Source organism: Suricata suricatta, chromosome 1 (assembly GCF_006229205.1).
Source record: "Suricata suricatta isolate VVHF042 chromosome 1, meerkat_22Aug2017_6uvM2_HiC, whole genome shotgun sequence".
In the NCBI taxonomy this organism is placed as follows: domain Eukaryota; kingdom Metazoa; phylum Chordata; class Mammalia; order Carnivora; family Herpestidae; genus Suricata; species Suricata suricatta.
The window spans coordinates 125213843-125231281 of NC_043700.1; the positions used below are offsets into that span (position 1 = coordinate 125213843).

The following is a 17439-nucleotide window of genomic DNA, read 5'->3' on the forward strand; positions in this document are numbered from 1 at the left end:
TATTGGCCAGGAATGAGGAACTCTAGGAAGGGTGGCAGAAGAGATAAGAAGTAATACGGGCTGTGAGCAGCGGCAGCCGTGGGCATGAGTTAGTTCCACCAGTCCTACTGTATTATATTCTCTAAAGATTGCAGCTGGTCTCCCTCCAAAACTCCAGAGTGGGCTTCACTTGGACATGAGCGGATCTGAGTGGTGCAAGGGGAGGATGAAGGAGACGTGTTTGGTGCCCTGTGGCATATCTCCTTGGCACCTCTGATTTCAGCTGCAGCTGTAGTGGAGAGTCCCATGTGAGCGCAGATCAGGTTGACAGCATCCCACCTCAAACCTGCACCACAAATCTCTTCACTTTCCTGCTACGTGGCCTCCAAAGCTGAAAGAAACTGCTGAGCCCCAGTGCAAGCGTAGCGTGAAAGTGCGGGGTATTCACCCCTCCACCAGTAGGGATCAGGACACAGGCCCCAGACCTGTGTTCTTCAGACAGGGAATTATGAGAGGTATTCTGTAGTGTTCCCAGAGGTGGAACGGAGTTCCTGCTGTCTACAGAGGCAACTTCATGAACGCACCTGTCTACTGGCATCTCCTCCTTTCCTGGCTCGCTCTGTTTCCTGCTCCAGTTTCCTAGTGTCACCTCTCAAATAAACGCTGTGGACTCAGGTCCTTGTCTTGGCTTTTGTTTTAGGACACTAAGACATATTTCAGAAACAAAACAAGCATGTGTAGTCTTACTTACTGCTACTCTGCAACATACTACTGTCCTTACTCACAAATGAGCTAGCCTTATCACCAGAAAATGCAAAGAATCAATACAGATTCTATTAGAGCTAGTGAAGGAGTTCAAAACATGTGCTATATGTAAGATTAATTTATAGAACATCAGTAATTTCCCTAAATCAGCAATAACCAACTAGAAAATATAATAGAAGATTCTGTTCATAGTACCAATAAAACTATATTATAAATATATAGGATCATTAAGACATTTTAAGAAACACCTAAAGGACATAAAAGAAGTTCTGAATAAATGAAGAATTGTTTCTGATAGTGTTAAGATGTCAGTTCTTGGGGTGCCTGGGTGGCTCAGTCGGTTAAGCGTCCGGCTTCGGCTCAGGTCAGATCTTACGTTCGTGGGTTCAAGCCCTGTGTCAGGCTCTGTGCTGACAGCTAGCTCAGAGCCTGGAGCCTGCTTCCGGTTCTGTGTCTCTTTCTCTCTCTGCCCCTCCCCCTCTCATGCTCTGTCTCTTTCTGTATCAAAAATAAATAAAACATTAAAAAAAATTAAAAAAAAGATGTCAGTTCTCCTCAAATTAATCAAGAAATTCAATGCAATTTGAATTAAATTCCAATGGGAACTTTTTCTCTTTCCACCCTCACTCCCATAGTATCCCACCAAACTTGTTTGAACACTGGCATGTAAAAACAAAGTTTCACAAAAATAGTCTCAATTTCATAATAAAAAAAGACCTTACAGCCTATGACATGCACTATAAAGCCATAATAAAAAATTGTTGTGCAAGAATATCCATAGACCAGTTTGTAAAAGTCTAAAGAGTTTATATGTGACCCTGAAATGACATCATGAGCTAGTAAGGTAAAGTGACTTATTTAATAAAAAAAGTATTGACAACACTGGCTTATCATTTGGAGAAAAATACCTGTGGGCCTTATACAAAGTTACGCTTGAGATGTATTAAATGTGAAAGATAAAACTAAGTTTAATAAATAAAAGTTGTTGATCTTACAAAGTTCTCTTTAAAACTCCAAACACAATAAAGCCAAAAAAATTGATTGATTTTCCTATATAAAAACTAAGGAAATATTGACAAAGTTGTCAGTTGAGAGATATTAACAAGCAGATATTAACAAGAGTCCAAACACTGATAAGATATTAATATTTAAACCATACAAGGAATTTCTGCACATAACAAAAAGTCCATGACCCAGTAGAAAAATAAGCAATGAACAAAAACATAGTTTTTCCCATCAGATCAAAGTGTAAGAGTTTCAAGGTTTGAATAGGCAGCTTACCAAAAGGGAAACCCAAATGTTGAACATTCATATGAGAGGATGGTCAACTTCAGGAATTAGGAACCAGAGAAATGCAAAATAAAATGAGACCTCACTTTAAAACCATGCCATTAACGAAAAGCAGGAAGCTGGATGGACCGACGCGTGTGAGGGTGTGTACAGAACTGGTGAACTCATGCATGTAGTGGAATCACTGAAAGATGCAGTAGTTCCAGAGGGCAGCCTGGGTGCTCCGAATAAAATTAAGTATTTATAGACCTGGCACTCAGCACTCCAACTCCTGTTATATACCCATGGGGGAACTCATGAAAAGTCAATGAGGGAGTTACACTCGAAGATTTTGAAATAACAGAAATCCCAATGATCCAACTATTCACTATAGAAATGCATAAGTAAAATGTGGTGGTTGCACATTAGGGAATAATATACAGTCATCAGAATAACTTAATAAAGGTACATACTGCTGGAGATGTAATGTGTCAATCATGTTTTTTGGACATAAAAAGAGAAGATGCCCTTTTCAAAGTCTACACCTTTAGTCATTAGTCTCATGATACAAGGCAAATTACTGAACAGCTTCTGCTTAGGAAACAGACAACTACTACATCTCTTATTATACCAAGTCTTTATTAAGAAGTAAAGTGCTCAATATTACACATTAATGAAATTCTCAATTGTCGAGAGACTTGCATATGTAACATCTTCTTATAATCACAAATATAGAGGGAGGATGACAGGAGAGGGGAGAGGAGGGAATTTTCCATGACTAAAGAGAAAAAAAATACATAACTTGTGGATAAAAAGAAAGAATTTTGTAAAATCATACTGGTGAAATGAGAAACAAGATAATAAGAAGTACATAAAAAGATTTTCTAGTGACCATAATAAATATATGGCACGTGGTCAATACACATGGATACCACATAATGGCTGCACTTCAAATTGAAGTTTGTTTACATGGAACAACACAGTATACACACATAAATACGCACACTCAATATCCCTGGAATGCAAACTTCAGTACCTAGTAATAAAGAACTTTGTGTAGCATATTCAAAAGAAAGTAAAGATGGAAATAAAGCATGAGAAATAATTGTTAAAGAACCCAATGTGTATCACTTCTATGGAAGCCAGCTTAGGCAGGTGTGTTTGCTTAGGTTTTCATTGAAGATTTGACCAACATATTCCATCAAGCACGTGAACAATGTGTGCACGTAAAGCCAAGCATTCGAACACAGGCCTCTCTTCTGCTGTTCTCCAAGCCAGAGTTAATTCACCAGCACTGTATTCTCTCTTGCTTGCCCCTTTAGCTCTCAAGAGGTCACCTCATTCAACACTTTTGAAAAATAGGATTTTTTCTTTTTTATTGAGAAACAGATTTCTTCTCTATAAATTTGGTGAGACCCTCTCCTAATGAAAACACACACAAACAAACCAACAAACCGAAAACTGCTGCAAACTCAAGCTGTGGCTGATACCTTCTGATCATGAATGAATTTTCAATACCAGAAATTCCTTTTCATTAAAATCGAGCTCCATTTAGATGATACATTCTAGTTTTGAAATGCTGGATCAGACTATTTGAGTTCTAAATTCTTAAAACACCATAAAACTCAAACTTCAGTTTTATAATATTTGCATATGAATTTCAAAACTCCTATAAATTTTTGTTTCAAATGAACATATCTGCTGAGTTAAAACCCTCAGTACATAATTAAAACATTTAGGGAATCAGCCTTCCCAGATTAGCTACAACGTTCATTTCAGTTGCAAGTAAGTGGAGCCACATGGGAAGAGAATACATGCACGAGTCTTTATACTAAACTAATTACTAGAAAAAGTCAAACCGAGTGACAGGACTCCTTCCAATTTTCATATGGCATGGCTAGAGACTACATTTTAACCCACAATCTTTGGTGGCTTCACACAGCTAGCTCATTTTAAATGAGAGTGAAAACAGTATGAGTAAGTGAAACAGTCATTCCCACAGGCGTGAGATACAATATGAGGATAATAAAAGCAGAGCATTCGCCATTTATCTTCACCATTCATACACATTCTAGCATAATGACTACGTACCCATTCTGTGGTTAGGAGTTCTTTTCCAGCTCATCTTTTAGAAAAGTTTACCCCAGGAAGGTAGTTGAAACAAAAGGTTCCTTTTTTCAAAGAAAGCTATGTTTTATGTCCATAAGCCAAGCCCGAGTGGGAAGGAATGCCCCTACTTTCCTTTCACACACTGGGCAAAAATGACAATGCTGATTTTTGTGACTGGAAATAAAACTCAGAAGCCTTTTGACAATTCTCTCCTAGCTTCCAAGGTTACTCTGTTGTCCATTGAGAAGACTTATTCTTGGTAGCAAGTGGGCGTACCACTCCATGTACTTTACAAAGATTTTTTTTCTGTACTCAATATTTACACCTAGATTTCTTATATGAGAAAAAAATCACCTTTGATCCATGGGCAAAGTTTATCTAAAATAAATTAAAGTGCAGAAGAATTAACGGTTGGTCACAAAGACCAGCATCATATGGTGGTTGGGGCGTATAAATAGTGTACTTGCTCTGGCCACTCAGGAGAGTCCCCTTCTCCCCTATTAGGAACACACACTAACACACAGCCTAGACTTGGATATTGGAACTCCCATTTGCACCTGCGCCTTCTATTCCTTCCGCAGACTGGGAGGAAGAAGGGCGGGAGCTTCTGGGGCGCGGCTGGCCATTCAGTCCCACGGGTGTGCCTAAACCATGACTTATTTGGGAAGCTGCATCATCAGATTCCCAGCGTTCCAACTCTTCCCGCACTAGGCGTTCCATCTGTTCCCTGTGGATTTCACTGTCACGACCCAGTCTTTCATCCTAAGAAAGGAAAAAGAGATCAGGCTGTTGGGGGTTAGGGGTGCACACTTTTGTGTTTAGAAATTGCCTTAGGAAACCAGGTGGCCAAATAATCTGTCCTTAAAGAACACTGGTGATTTATAGCATGTATAGCAATTCTCTGAGCTGCTGGAGTAACTTTTTGGCTTAATTCTACCATCCAGTGAAGGCAGAACCATCAGGGCATGCTGTATTAAGAAAGTAACACCTCCAGACTATCATCTGATCTGCAGTTATGCAGACATCTCTAGAAACCTCTCACATGAAACATTACAAAATATGACTACCCTGGTATCTTCTAGAATCAGCGTTTCTGTGTCAGATGACCACTCACCTCCGCCACCCCATCCAGCAGCCTTCCCAGCACCTCCCTTCTCTTCAGTTTGGCCCGCTCCATGATCTCCAGCTTCACGATCACAGCGTCAATCTTGGACACGATGCTGCCGATGGAATGCTCCATTCGGTCCACTCGTCGCACGAGGCTGCAGGAAACCACAGGCCGAGGGGGGAAGCCACCCCGTCTGGTGGGCTGCCTTTTCGGCCCCGCTGGCTTTTCAAATGCAAGTGCTACGATATTTTTCTTAAACAAGATGATAATCTGAAACACTTCCTAAGTAGTCTCAAACTTTAGCTATCGACTCAGAGGTTGCTGACGGGAATGCTAACTGGCACAACTTCTCTGCAAGTCAGCATTGTATTAGAAGTCTCATAAATGTATGTTTAGCCTTTATTCAGGTATTCCATTTTTTGGAATACTTCTGAAAGAAGTATATGTGTGATTTTCTGACTACCAGCATACTCATTAGAGTTCTGCTTATTAATAGTGGTTCCTTAAAAAATGGTTACATTAAGTGATTAATAGAAAACTATTCAAATATGTTATTGTTCATCTATACAATGGAATTCTAAGGAGATGCCATATGGTGATAGAATATTTAATGAAATAGTGAAGGGGCGCCTGGATGGCTCAGGCGGTTGGGTGTCTGGCTTTGGCTCGGGTCATGATCTCACTGTTTGGGTTCAAGCCCCGCGTCGGGCCCTGTGCTGACAGCTCAAAGCCTGGAGCCTGCTTTAGATTCTGTGTCTCTCTCTCTCTCTGACCCTCCCCTGCTCACACTGTCTCTCTCTGTCTCTCAAAAATAAATAAAAAACATACAAAAAAATCATACTGAAATAGTGAAGTTCACAATATATTAAGTAAATAAAGCAGTTAGAAAACACTTTTCACTAGTGATCCTATTATTTTGAATAATAAAATATTACATAAATGCTTTAAAAACATGGAAATAGGAGACAACCTCTGGACTTTGTAGGCCCTCTCCCAGTGAAACAACCATAACTTTTGAAAATTATTTAAATTTTTTTTCTTCAAAATTCTAGACATTTTCTTAAGGGTATGAGGAAGCATTTATTTAAGAAAATCCACTGAATTTCTGTAAGCAGAGTGAGAGTCTGCTTCCTCTCTTCCTCTCCCAGCTCAGTGTGACAGACGCAGCACTTGTGTTTGCAGTGAACACAGGGCTCCACTCCCTCTGCTCCTGGTGGGGGCTGCAGTGTCTCACAGGAAGGCACAGACCGCTACAGTCCTCAAGCCTGTGCCTCCACCTCCCGAGTTGCAGAGGATCTAATCCAGGCAAGAGTGGCCGAGAGGTATGAGGCTCTCTTCCTCTACTCATCAGCCCATTAGAGGGGGGAGTATCCATGCCGGGAGAGGCAAGCTGAGAAGACTGAAGGCTGCCACCCAGCCCAGTGCCTTATTCACGAAACAGGAGCATCACTTTGGGAAGTAGATCGCTGTCCCTGCCCCTCGCTCTGAAGCAGTGGCACAAGGGTTTTGCCCAGGGCAGAGAGCTCCAAATCTTCCCCCAAGAGAACTGGCTTCATTTGGAACAAAGTGCTAAGCCGAAGAGTGCTCTTAAAAACAATGGAGATGATGCTGATAAACAGTTCAGATGAGGCTGGTCTCCTCTTGAGATGGTTTACCAGCTAGTTTATCAGGAAGAACCAGGCAGAGACAGCTAAATGACAGCTGAAGACTGGCCTCAAAAACTACCACTGCAGAGGGGCCTGAATTGAATTGCACCAGAGTGTGTAGCAATTTATATCCCAAAGCATTACTGAAAACAGTAGACCAATCAGCCAGTAATTAATGGAATCTAAGAGGTGGAAGTAACGTCAACAGAGGCAGAAGAAGGCTCCACAAAGAGATCAGGGAAAGTCAATGAGAGTCCTGCTAAACCACTGTCTTTTCAAAATGGCAGTGACCTCTGAGAAGCAACATCAGGCTTCACAATGTGGGGGAAACAGACTTCATTTAAAAGCAAGCATACAAACAGCAATAAGAACAAGTCTGGGGCAAGGGGATGAAGAAAAGTAGTATTCTAAATTGCCATCATATTTATTTAATATGTCCAGTTTTCGATAAAAAGTTATGACATGCCAAAAAAAAAACCCCAAACCAAAACAACAACAGAAAAATGTATGACCCCTAATATACAGAGAAAATGCAGGGAATAAGAAACTGCCTTTGAGAGGGCCAGATGGACTTAGTAGACAAAAAGTTCAAAGAAGCTATTATAAACATATTCAAAGAACTAATGGAAATCATGTTTAAAAAATATAGGAAAGTATGATGACACTGTCTCATCAAATAGAGAATATCAATAAAGAGATACAGATTATTTCAAAGAACCTAAAATATTGGGGAGTCTGGGTGGCTCAGTTGGTTGAACATCCGGCTTCAGCTTAGGTCATGATCTCACAGTTCGTGGGTTTGAGCCCCGCATCAGGCTCTGTGCTGACAACTAGCTCAGAGCCTGGAGGCTGTCTTGGGATTCTGTGTGTCCCTCTCTCTCTGACCCTCCCCTGCTCACACTGTCTCTCTCTCTCTCAAAAGTAAATAAAACATTAACAACAACAACAACAACAAAGAGAACTAAATATAAATTCTGGAGTTGAAAAGTATAATAAATGAAATGAAAAAGTCACTTAAGGGTCTCAACAGGAGATGAGAGCTGGCAGTAGAAAGAATCGGCACACTTGAAGATAGATAGAAACTATGCAATCTGAAGGGCAGAAGAGGAAAAAAGTAAAGAAAAATGTAGGATACCTGTAAGTACCCCAACAAACACAGGGTAAGAATCCCAGAAGGAAAGGAAAGAAAGCAGCAAGATATATTTAAAGACATGATGATTGAAAACGTCATAAATGTGATGAAAATATCACACATTGTAGCAGCTTAACGAACTCCAAATAGGATAACTGCAAGGAGAGGCACACCCAGACAGATCATAGTCAAAATACTGAAAGACAAAGACAAAGAAAAAATCTTGAAAGTACCAAGAGAAAAGTGACTCGTCATGTATAAGGGAACCTCAGTAAGATTAACAGCTATCTTCTCATCAGAAACAGTGGAATCCAGAAAAAATAAAAGGGAAATAAAAATATTCCCAGATAAAGGAAAACTGAAGGATTTCACGCCAGCAGGCCTGCTTTAGAAGAGATACTAAAGTTCTTCAGGTTGACATCAAGTGATCCAGATAGTAAACAGAAGCCACGTGAAAGCACCAAGAGCACTGGGCACAAGTAATTATGTAACTACAAAAGACAGTACAAATCCATGTTTCTTTTCCTTTTTTCCTCTTATCTGATTTAAAAAGCAATTGTGTAAGACAGTATGTGTACAATTGTATTGTTGGGCCTATAACATACAGAAATGTAATAATATATTTGACCGTAGCAGGACAAAGGAGGTGGGTAAGAGCAAAGTGGTATTGGAATATGGACATTAGACCAGATGGTAACTTGAACCTACAGGAACAAATGAGGGGAACCAGAAATGTTAAGTAGGAAAAGAATATAACAAACTCTATAAATATATACTTTTTCTTCTTTCTTGTCTCCTTTAAGAGACATAAAATTTTATGAAGTGATTATGACAATGTTGCATTGAATTTGTAACATAGATTAATATGTATAATATGGCACAAAACAGGGGAGAAGTTACATAGGAATGACATATCTATACCTTCTTGGATTAAGTTAATATAAATCTGAAGTAGATCCTGATAAATCAATTTGTATATGTTATAAAGTGCTAGAGCAACTACTTAAAAAATTGCTAAAAAATGTAGTGAAAAAAACTACCAAAGGAATTAACCCGTTGCTCTAGAAAATATTACTTTATGTAAAAGAAAGTCATAAAGGAGAAAGAGGAACAAAAAAGACATGACACCTACAGAAAATAAAGCAAGGGGCCCCTGGGTGGCTCAGTCGGCTGGGTGTCCAACTTAGGCTCAGATCAGGACCTCACAGTTCATGGGTTGAAGCCCTGCATCTCGCTGTCTGCTGTAAGCACAGAGCCCGCTTTGGACCCTCAGTCCCCCCCTCTCTCTGTCTCTCCCCTGCTCATATGCGCACGTGCGTGCTCGCTCTCTCTCAAAAATAAATAAACATTTTTTAAAAAAGAAGAAGAAAACGGTAGTTGTAAGTCCAACTATATTAATGATAAAATTAAGTGTAAATGAAGTAAACATTCTAATCAAAAGGTAAAGATTATTGGACTGGATGAAAAGACCAGGTCCAACTATATGCTGTCTATAGGTAATAGGCCTAAGATTCAAAGATACAAAAAGACTGGAAATGGGAATGGGAAAAAGTGTATGAGGCAAAAAGTGATGATAAAAAAGTTGGAGTTGTTACAGTAATATCAGCCAAAAAAGACTTTAAAACAAAAAAAATTACTAGAGATAAAGTAGGACATTTTTAAATAAAAATTATGCCAATTATAAATATTTATATGCCTAAAACAACAGAGTTCCAAAATACACAAAGCAAAACCTTATAGAAATGAAGGAACACTTTTTTGTCTTTTTATTTATTTTTGAGAGAGAGAGACAGCGTGAGCAGGGGAGGGTCAGAGAGAGAGGGAGATACAGAATCCGAAGCAGGCTCCGGGCTCTGAGCTAGCTGTCAGCACAGAGCCTGATGCGGGGCCTGAACCCAGGAACCATGAGATCATGACCTGAGCCGAAGCCGGACGCTTAACCAACTGAGCCACCCAGGCGCCCCTGAAGGAACGATTTAATAATAAAAGTGGGAGATTTTAAGACTCCACTTTCAAAAAGTAGATAAAACAACTAGGCAGAACAATAGGAAACAGGAGATTTTAAATAACACTATAAAACAACTAGGCCTAAAAAAAGCCTACAGAATACTCCACTTAACAACAGTACTACATACATTCTTCTCAGGTGCTCATGGAACATTCTCTGGGATACACCATGTGCTGGGTCATAAAAACATAAAAAACAAAAACAAGAAAACAAAAAACATGTAAGTGGAGATACAAACACCAAAATGACATTCGGGGTTAGTGGGAATAAGAGAGATTGTAATGTTTTCTTCTATTTATTTGCTACTTTTCCATAAGGAACATAATACTTCTATAAAAAGAAAAAGACACCATTAAAAGTTATAAAAGAAAAAGAACTTTAGTAATGAGAAGAATTCAACTGAGAGAGGTGGGAGAAATTGCTTTGTCTCACTTAAACTCTTGTCAGCCCAATTCTGCCCATTCCTTTATACTTACACTTGAAACTCTTCGTAAGAAACCCCACTGGAGATGCTTCCCCTCCTTCTAGAGCTATGGCCACTGTCTTCATCATCGTCCTCCTCCGAGTCATCCAGGCTTCGTGGGAAACTTCGGCTGCTCATGGGACGTGGTAAAGAGCTGTGATCCAGATCCAGGTCCTCCTGAAGAACACGGGGCCACTGGGTGAGGAGCAAGAACAGCCTGTCCGCACAACCTCACTGAGGGCCTGAGCAAACGGGAAACGGGCATGCACCATTTACCCAGGGTTTCTCTGTGGCTGACGCCGGACTGTGCTCCCCACACAGGGCACCGCACTGTGGGGCAGAGTTTAGAAAACTGCTGATCTCTACTATCTCCTTACAGAAAAGGGACTTTCGTATGTAGTATTCACCTGTATTCTCTGTGCCTCAAATACAATGGATATTTTTTGGTTCGTTTAACCATTTGTTTTTAACATTAATGTTAAAGCTTTTAGTTATTCTTTCTGATCGTAAAAGACCATGTGAGTTTACTTGTAACAGTTTCATAAGAAGTATTCAAATGGAAGGCAATAGTTAGTTTTGTTTCATTATAAATGTTAAAGAACAATTAGCTTTATATCTCCCAGGAATCTTTTCTCCCCCCCGATCTCATGGACACAGTGAGATGTGTAACTACTCAGGTTTCCCTTTTTGAGCCAATGGCCAGAAAGCTTAGGGCCAGATTTGTACCCCAATCTTTAATCAGTATACATGTGTTTTTATGGAAGCATTTTTCGCTTCCTGGTCTAGTTTTATATTTCATTTTGTTTTACCTCATTTTTTCATTTTGATTTTTTTACTTTTATGCCAACTTATTGCATTTTTACATATTACTATGTTATATATCCTTTTTAGAATAAGCTGTATACTACAACATAAATTGACTCAGAGAGAGGCAGAAAGACAGACTCTCAGCAATCCACGACTTAGCCTGGTGTCTGAAACACTGTGGGTGCTGAATCAAACCAAGTTCTCCTAAACTGGACCCACCTTCTCTTTTTCCAAGTCAGCTCTCATCTGTTGATGTTCATGTTCGGTCAGTTCTTGATCTCCATCTTGGTCATATTTTGTAAATATTGCCTCAATCTCTGCATCTGTATGGCCCTTCCTGAAATTATTGAGAGGTTACAGACAAAATCACTCATGTACATGGTCCAGTGCAAACAAAGAGACATCAAAATGCAGGAAGAGAGGAGAAATTGCTGCATCAGGGTCAGCCCTCCTTTTATTAATATGTTCCAGAAAGACACCTACTCTGAAAAAAGAGTATCTCTATGAGTAAGTGGTTGGGCCAAAAATATCCTTATCACCAAGAACTTCTCTTTATTTTATTAAAAAATTTTTTTTTCTAATGTCTTATTTATTTTTGAGAGAGTGAGAGAGTATGAGCAGGGGAGGGTCAGAGAGAGAGAGGGAGATACACAATCCAAAGCAGGCTCCAGGCTCTGAGCTAGCTGTCAGCACAGAGCCTGATGTGGGGCTCAAACCCAGACTCTGAGGTCATGACCTGAGCTGAAGCCAGACGCTCAACCAACTGAGCCACCCAGGTGCCCCAAGAACTTCTCTTTACATGAAGAATTTCCTTGGGCCTCAGAAAGTGTGACTCTTACCCTTTGAGATCTTGTCGAAGTTCATCAAAGTTTAACTTGCCTCCCCCTTGTCGCAGACTCTCAGAAATGTCATCCACAGTATTTTTTTTCAGTTTTAGTTTGACCAAGGCTTTACGGTAGCCCTGTGGAAAAGATCTGGTTTAGTTTACTCTCTTTTTCATGTGCTTTACCTTCCATTTACAGTAGTAACTACCAGTGTGGACCTTGCTTGGCATGGTAGTTGCAGGATTGTAAAAAAGACCATGTGCAAAGTGATGTTAATAATCAACAGGAAAAATTATGATTGTGCCATGACCTTTAAAACCTTTTATCAGGGGCACTGGCTGACTCAGCCAGAAGAGTGTGTGTCTTTTGATCCTGGGGTCATGAGTTCAAGCCCCATATTGGGTGTGGGGATCAATTAAATAAACAAACTTAAACAAAAAAACCTTTTATCAAAGCATTAAAAATTCCCTTGGTGTTGGCTATAAGTTTACAGGAAGAATTTAAAAACAGTAAAATCAATATTTATATGGTACACTGAAATTTAAAACCCCAGAAACCTTGAAAATTAAAATGCTTTCTTTCTTTGTAAAACATTTATCCAGAGTAGTCTGTACAGTGCTGCCTTCTTCCTGTACAGCTTAGGATATGGACTAAGTATCTTTTCTATGTCTTGGGGAGCTTTCATAATCCTTTCTTAATATGGATCAGCTCCCAACACTTCCTCCTTTGCATTTTCACTGTCATAAAATATCTCCAAGAATTCCTTTAAGGTGAAGTTGTTTGTCAGTGTTACTTCCCTGGAGACATTGTCAGCCTTTATGTCACAACCACTGCCCTCATTCGTGTCGATAAATTTGCTTCACTAAGCTCTGTGTCTGTGTATCTGTCTATCCATTTGTACACAAGACCTTGAAGGGTAGCAATGTCAACATTTCCACGCCCAGCTACACAGCCTTGAAATCTGCTACATTGGTTTTGAATTTTACTTTCAGTGTGGTCATTCTTTGTTTCTTTGCTATGCTTTCATCTTTGCCGGCCCAGTATCCTTTTCCATTATGCATTCTTATAAAATGTCACAAGGTTTTCTCACAGGGAGATAAAGAAGCAACATAACTACATGTTCTGTGCCTGAACTGAACAGCAGATGCTCAAGGACCAATCCTAGACTTTGTAAGGAGTGATGTTCTGCTCACTGGTTATGATACACATGTAATGATTTGTAGACTGAAGGGCTAGCAGTGAAGTTTATAGCTTATGCTATTACAGTTAATACACTGTGATAACTGAAATATTCTGTGAGAAGTGCAAGTTTGTACTTTTATATTCTTATTCACAGTCAGTATACTGTGAAAACTGAAATATGAACTGTGTTGAGAGGCTGGTGTTATTTAACTGAAATTATTGAAATCTGTGCAAGCCAGAACCAGAGCGCAAAGTAAGGACTGCTTGTATACAGCTTGGAGATTTGCTAACATGTAATAAGCTGTTTTTGCAAAATTCAGGATAACACAAATCTTAGGTCCCATGGAAGGGACTTTGTTTTAAGAACTGGAAGTTCTCTGTCTCAACAGTTCAGACAACATAGTCCTCTGACTTGAACCAACAGAAAAAGATCAGAGTCAAGGAGCCTCAGTATCTTAGCAAAATGATGTTAGGGAACAAGCTGTGTACTTAAGATGTACTTATTTGTTGTTGCTTTAGTTTTATACTTCAGACCAAATAAAGAAGTCACATTGAGAAGAACAAAGTTACCCAGCCTTCCTGTACGGCCCTTTCATTTAACAATTAACTTCCTGCGAAGGTGTGTGCTTAAGTGAAAGTTCTCAGTCCCTTACGGCTGTGGTCTTATTCCATGGACGTTTTCCTTGTACTATTTAAAAACTTCTCTGGAAGGTCAAAGGTAAAGGGTGATCTACAAAATATTTGCTTCTAAACCTTCTTTTTCCTTTTAAATTGTATTTGAGACAGAAAAAGTGGGGATGTCTTTATATTTTTCTCTTCCAGTTTATTCCGAATTCTAGATCTGCAAGTGAGAGCCAACTGGAGGCATTGTCAAAACAAGTGAACGCTATGAAACCAGCAGCTCAGTTCTCGAGAGTTGAAAGAGACTGTTGAGAATTTAATTCTAGGGCATTTATGGATTTCCAAATATACGTCTAAGCTAGCAGGCTACCCATCTCTAGCGCTGAGATGGAGAACTTTTAAATTATTCCTGAAACATTGAAACATATCTGTATTTTAAACAGTGACCACAGATCAAAGAGTGTTGCTGTGGAAATCTGTCTGAAACAATGCTCATTATATGTAGAAAATAAAAACAATTCTGAGAATTAGGGTTTGTCATACCTTTCTGATAAGGTCTGAGAGTTCCATTTCAGCTTTCTGCTGGGCCAAATCAGATTTAACTTCCGAGTAAGTATCATTGATGATGGCCAAAAACATATTCTGTTTGTAAATCAACAAGTTGAGATTAAAGAAGAAACCTAAATATACTTTCTAAATGTCAATCCAAAATTTGACATATGTATTTTTGTTCACTTTTTAAAAAAATAATCTTATGCCTTAAGAAGTCATAAATGAATAGTTTTGCTATTATAGTCTTTGGGAAAATTATTTTTACCATTAAGTCATGCCAAAGAAAAATGTAATATATTTGCTCACTTACAAACCATATATTGTGACACATTTTGCAAAAAGAGAAAAAAATAAAATACAACAAAATATTGATGTATTTACTTATGGCGGGATTATTCCATTTTATTCTTTCTGCTTGTCTTTGTTCTCTACCTTTTTTTTTATTTGACATAAATTATTAGAAATTTAGACGTCTACATAGTTGTTCAAATTTCAACAATCAATACAGACAAGTAGAATTCTACGCTTATTCCAAATACTGTTACATAATATTATTAGAGATTTAAAGATGTTTTGAAGAGTAAAAAAAAGATCTCTCCAAATAGAAATATAGTGGGCTTCACAGAAGATAGTCAACGAGACAAGCTTAGTGAAAAAGACATAGACTTTGGAGACAAGCACATTTGGATTTCAGTCTTAGTACTGCCAAGACTGTGTTGTTCAAATTTTCTGATCTTTAGGAGCACCTCGGTGGCTCAGCTGGTTAAGGGTCCAGCTTCAGCTCAGGTCATCATCTCATGGTTCATGGATTCTCGTTGGGCTCTGTGCTCAGCTCAGAGGCTGGAGCCTGCTTCAGAGTCTGCATCTCCCTCTCTATCTGCCCCAACCCCGTTCATGCCCTGTCTCTCAAAAATGAATAAAAGCATTAAATTTTTTTCTTATCTTTATTTTAAAATTTACTTGTTCTTCCATTAGTAAAATGGAAAAAATAATAGTACAGATTTTTATAAGAATTAAGGAGCTAATCTATACAAAGCGCTTAGGACAGGACCTAATGCATGGTAAGTGCTATAATTTATAGTTAGTTCATTTTCCCAACTTTTCCTCTCCCCAGGGTAATGGTTTGTATTTCCAACAGGCTGGAAGAGCCACACCCAAGCGATCAGGTCCTTCTTTAACACACTCTTTCTTCACTTTTCTGTTTTGACACATAACTATGGTTTGAACTCAGGATTGTATATTCGATTATGTCTGTTTTCCCCACAGGTCTGTGGATTTTCATGAGGACAGAGCTGGTCTCTTATTTTCCTTACCACTGTACCCTTAGTACCTAGCAACTTGCCTGGAAATAGTGGCTCAGTAAATATTTAATGAATGATGGATGAATGAACAAATGGGAGCTCTATTATTTTAATGAGTTACTAAATCATTGCAAATTAAGGGGGACCGTTATGTAAGATTCTGTAGCAAAAATGAGAATAAAATATAAAACGCATGTAAAGTCATGGCTTAAAGTTCAATTCCAAGGACAGACATTTGCAGTTGGAGTAATATCACCTTCACCCTCCCAACCCAGGCGAGTTTCCAAATGACTGTTAGCTAATGCCTGCAAATATCTTAGTTGTAGGATTAATGGGTGGGTCCTCTGAAGAGATTAAAAAAAACCTGAAAGTGGCTGAGACAGGCTACTGAAAGTGTGGGGACGGGAGGAAGCCGCCCCTCCTCTCCGCCCTGTCTCAGAAGGTCCGCTAATTGTGCAATAGGAGGTCTTTCTCTGGTGATGACAGGCATGTGCTTCCTGGCTCCGCTGGGCCACCTCTCACCATGGTGGCTTCTTTTAAAGCCAGGGCAATAAATCAACACCCAGCAGTCATCTCAGAAAAGTGGCCAACCTTACACGCGGCTTGTCATTTCTTCAAAGAAAAGTTTGTATTGATTGTGACCTCCCTGCCTCTCTCTGGGGGCGTGTGTGTGTCAGGGGGGGCTGGGGGTGGGGGCTGGAGTTCTGGGAGAGCAATTCCTTTCTGTGTCACAGCACAAAAAATTACTTTGGTATAAAGACAGAAGCTAAAAGCTTCTTTTCATGTTCTAGTGATTGATTTGATGAAATGACTGAATAATTGCAGAGCACTGCCTCCTAGAAAACACGTCCACATTTGACATTTTAAACTGCCACAGTACATCCCTCGTTTGGCAGAGGGACCCACAAAGAACACTTAGGTGGCCGGCAGTTAACTAAAAGTCCATCGCAGAGCACTCAGTTGCTGGTTTTTGTTTTCCTAGCAGAGATTCGGGAATTCAGATGCTCCAGAATCCAAAGTACTACCAATGTTAGAGATGAAAAAGGCTTACTGTTCCATTTTTTTAAACATATGACAGAAGAAACTAGTGAGGCTTAAATTTAAATCTAATAACACATTTTACAAGATACAAACGGATTTGCATGACACTGCTGACTCTTTCAATGCTAGTAAAGTAGATCTAATACTCAATCTGTACTATATACTCGGATAACTTTGGGAATATTACATTGAATTACTGAACTTAACACAAAGTATCTTATAAAATTTATTGAAAATGGAGACAATTTTGTTGTTTTCTTAAGACGATGATTAACGTAAGGAAAGACTTAAGTATTAGTGTTTGGACAAAGAGCACCCACTGCTGGTGTGTCTGGGTGGCTCAGCTGATTAAGCATCTGACTCTTGATCTCTGATCAGGTCATGATCTCCTGGTTACCGAGTTCAAAGCTTTGTGTCAGGCTCTGTGCTGACAGCCTGGAGCCTGTTTTGAATTCTGCCTCTCCCTCTTTCTCCCTCTCTAAAAATAAATAAACAAACTTAAAAAAAAAACAAACAAAAAACCAAAACACCCACTGCCTAGGTTAAGCTAACTTAATTGAATAATTTCTCAGCAGACAAATAAATGTGTAAATGTTAAGATAAAGAACAAAATGCCTTTTAAAGAATCTTAA

At 39.2% G+C, this 17439-nt stretch overlaps 1 protein-coding gene across 1 annotated transcript in view; it reads right to left on the reverse strand.

Moving 5' to 3' along the window:
- Positions 1–2633: 2633 nt before the first annotated feature.
- Positions 2634–17439, reverse strand: part of PKD2 (polycystin 2, transient receptor potential cation channel) — a 55477-nt gene continuing 40671 nt past the window's right edge. Inside the window, exons 11-16 of the mRNA XM_029951572.1 lie at positions 14457–14555; positions 12126–12247; positions 11506–11623; positions 10493–10656; positions 5237–5384; positions 2634–4884 (exon numbers count right to left, since the gene is read on the reverse strand). Coding sequence (XP_029807432.1) covers positions 4648–4884; positions 5237–5384; positions 10493–10656; positions 11506–11623; positions 12126–12247; positions 14457–14555 — 888 coding nt within the window. The 3' untranslated portion in view covers positions 2634–4647. The remainder of the gene's footprint in view (positions 4885–5236; positions 5385–10492; positions 10657–11505; positions 11624–12125; positions 12248–14456; positions 14556–17439) is intronic.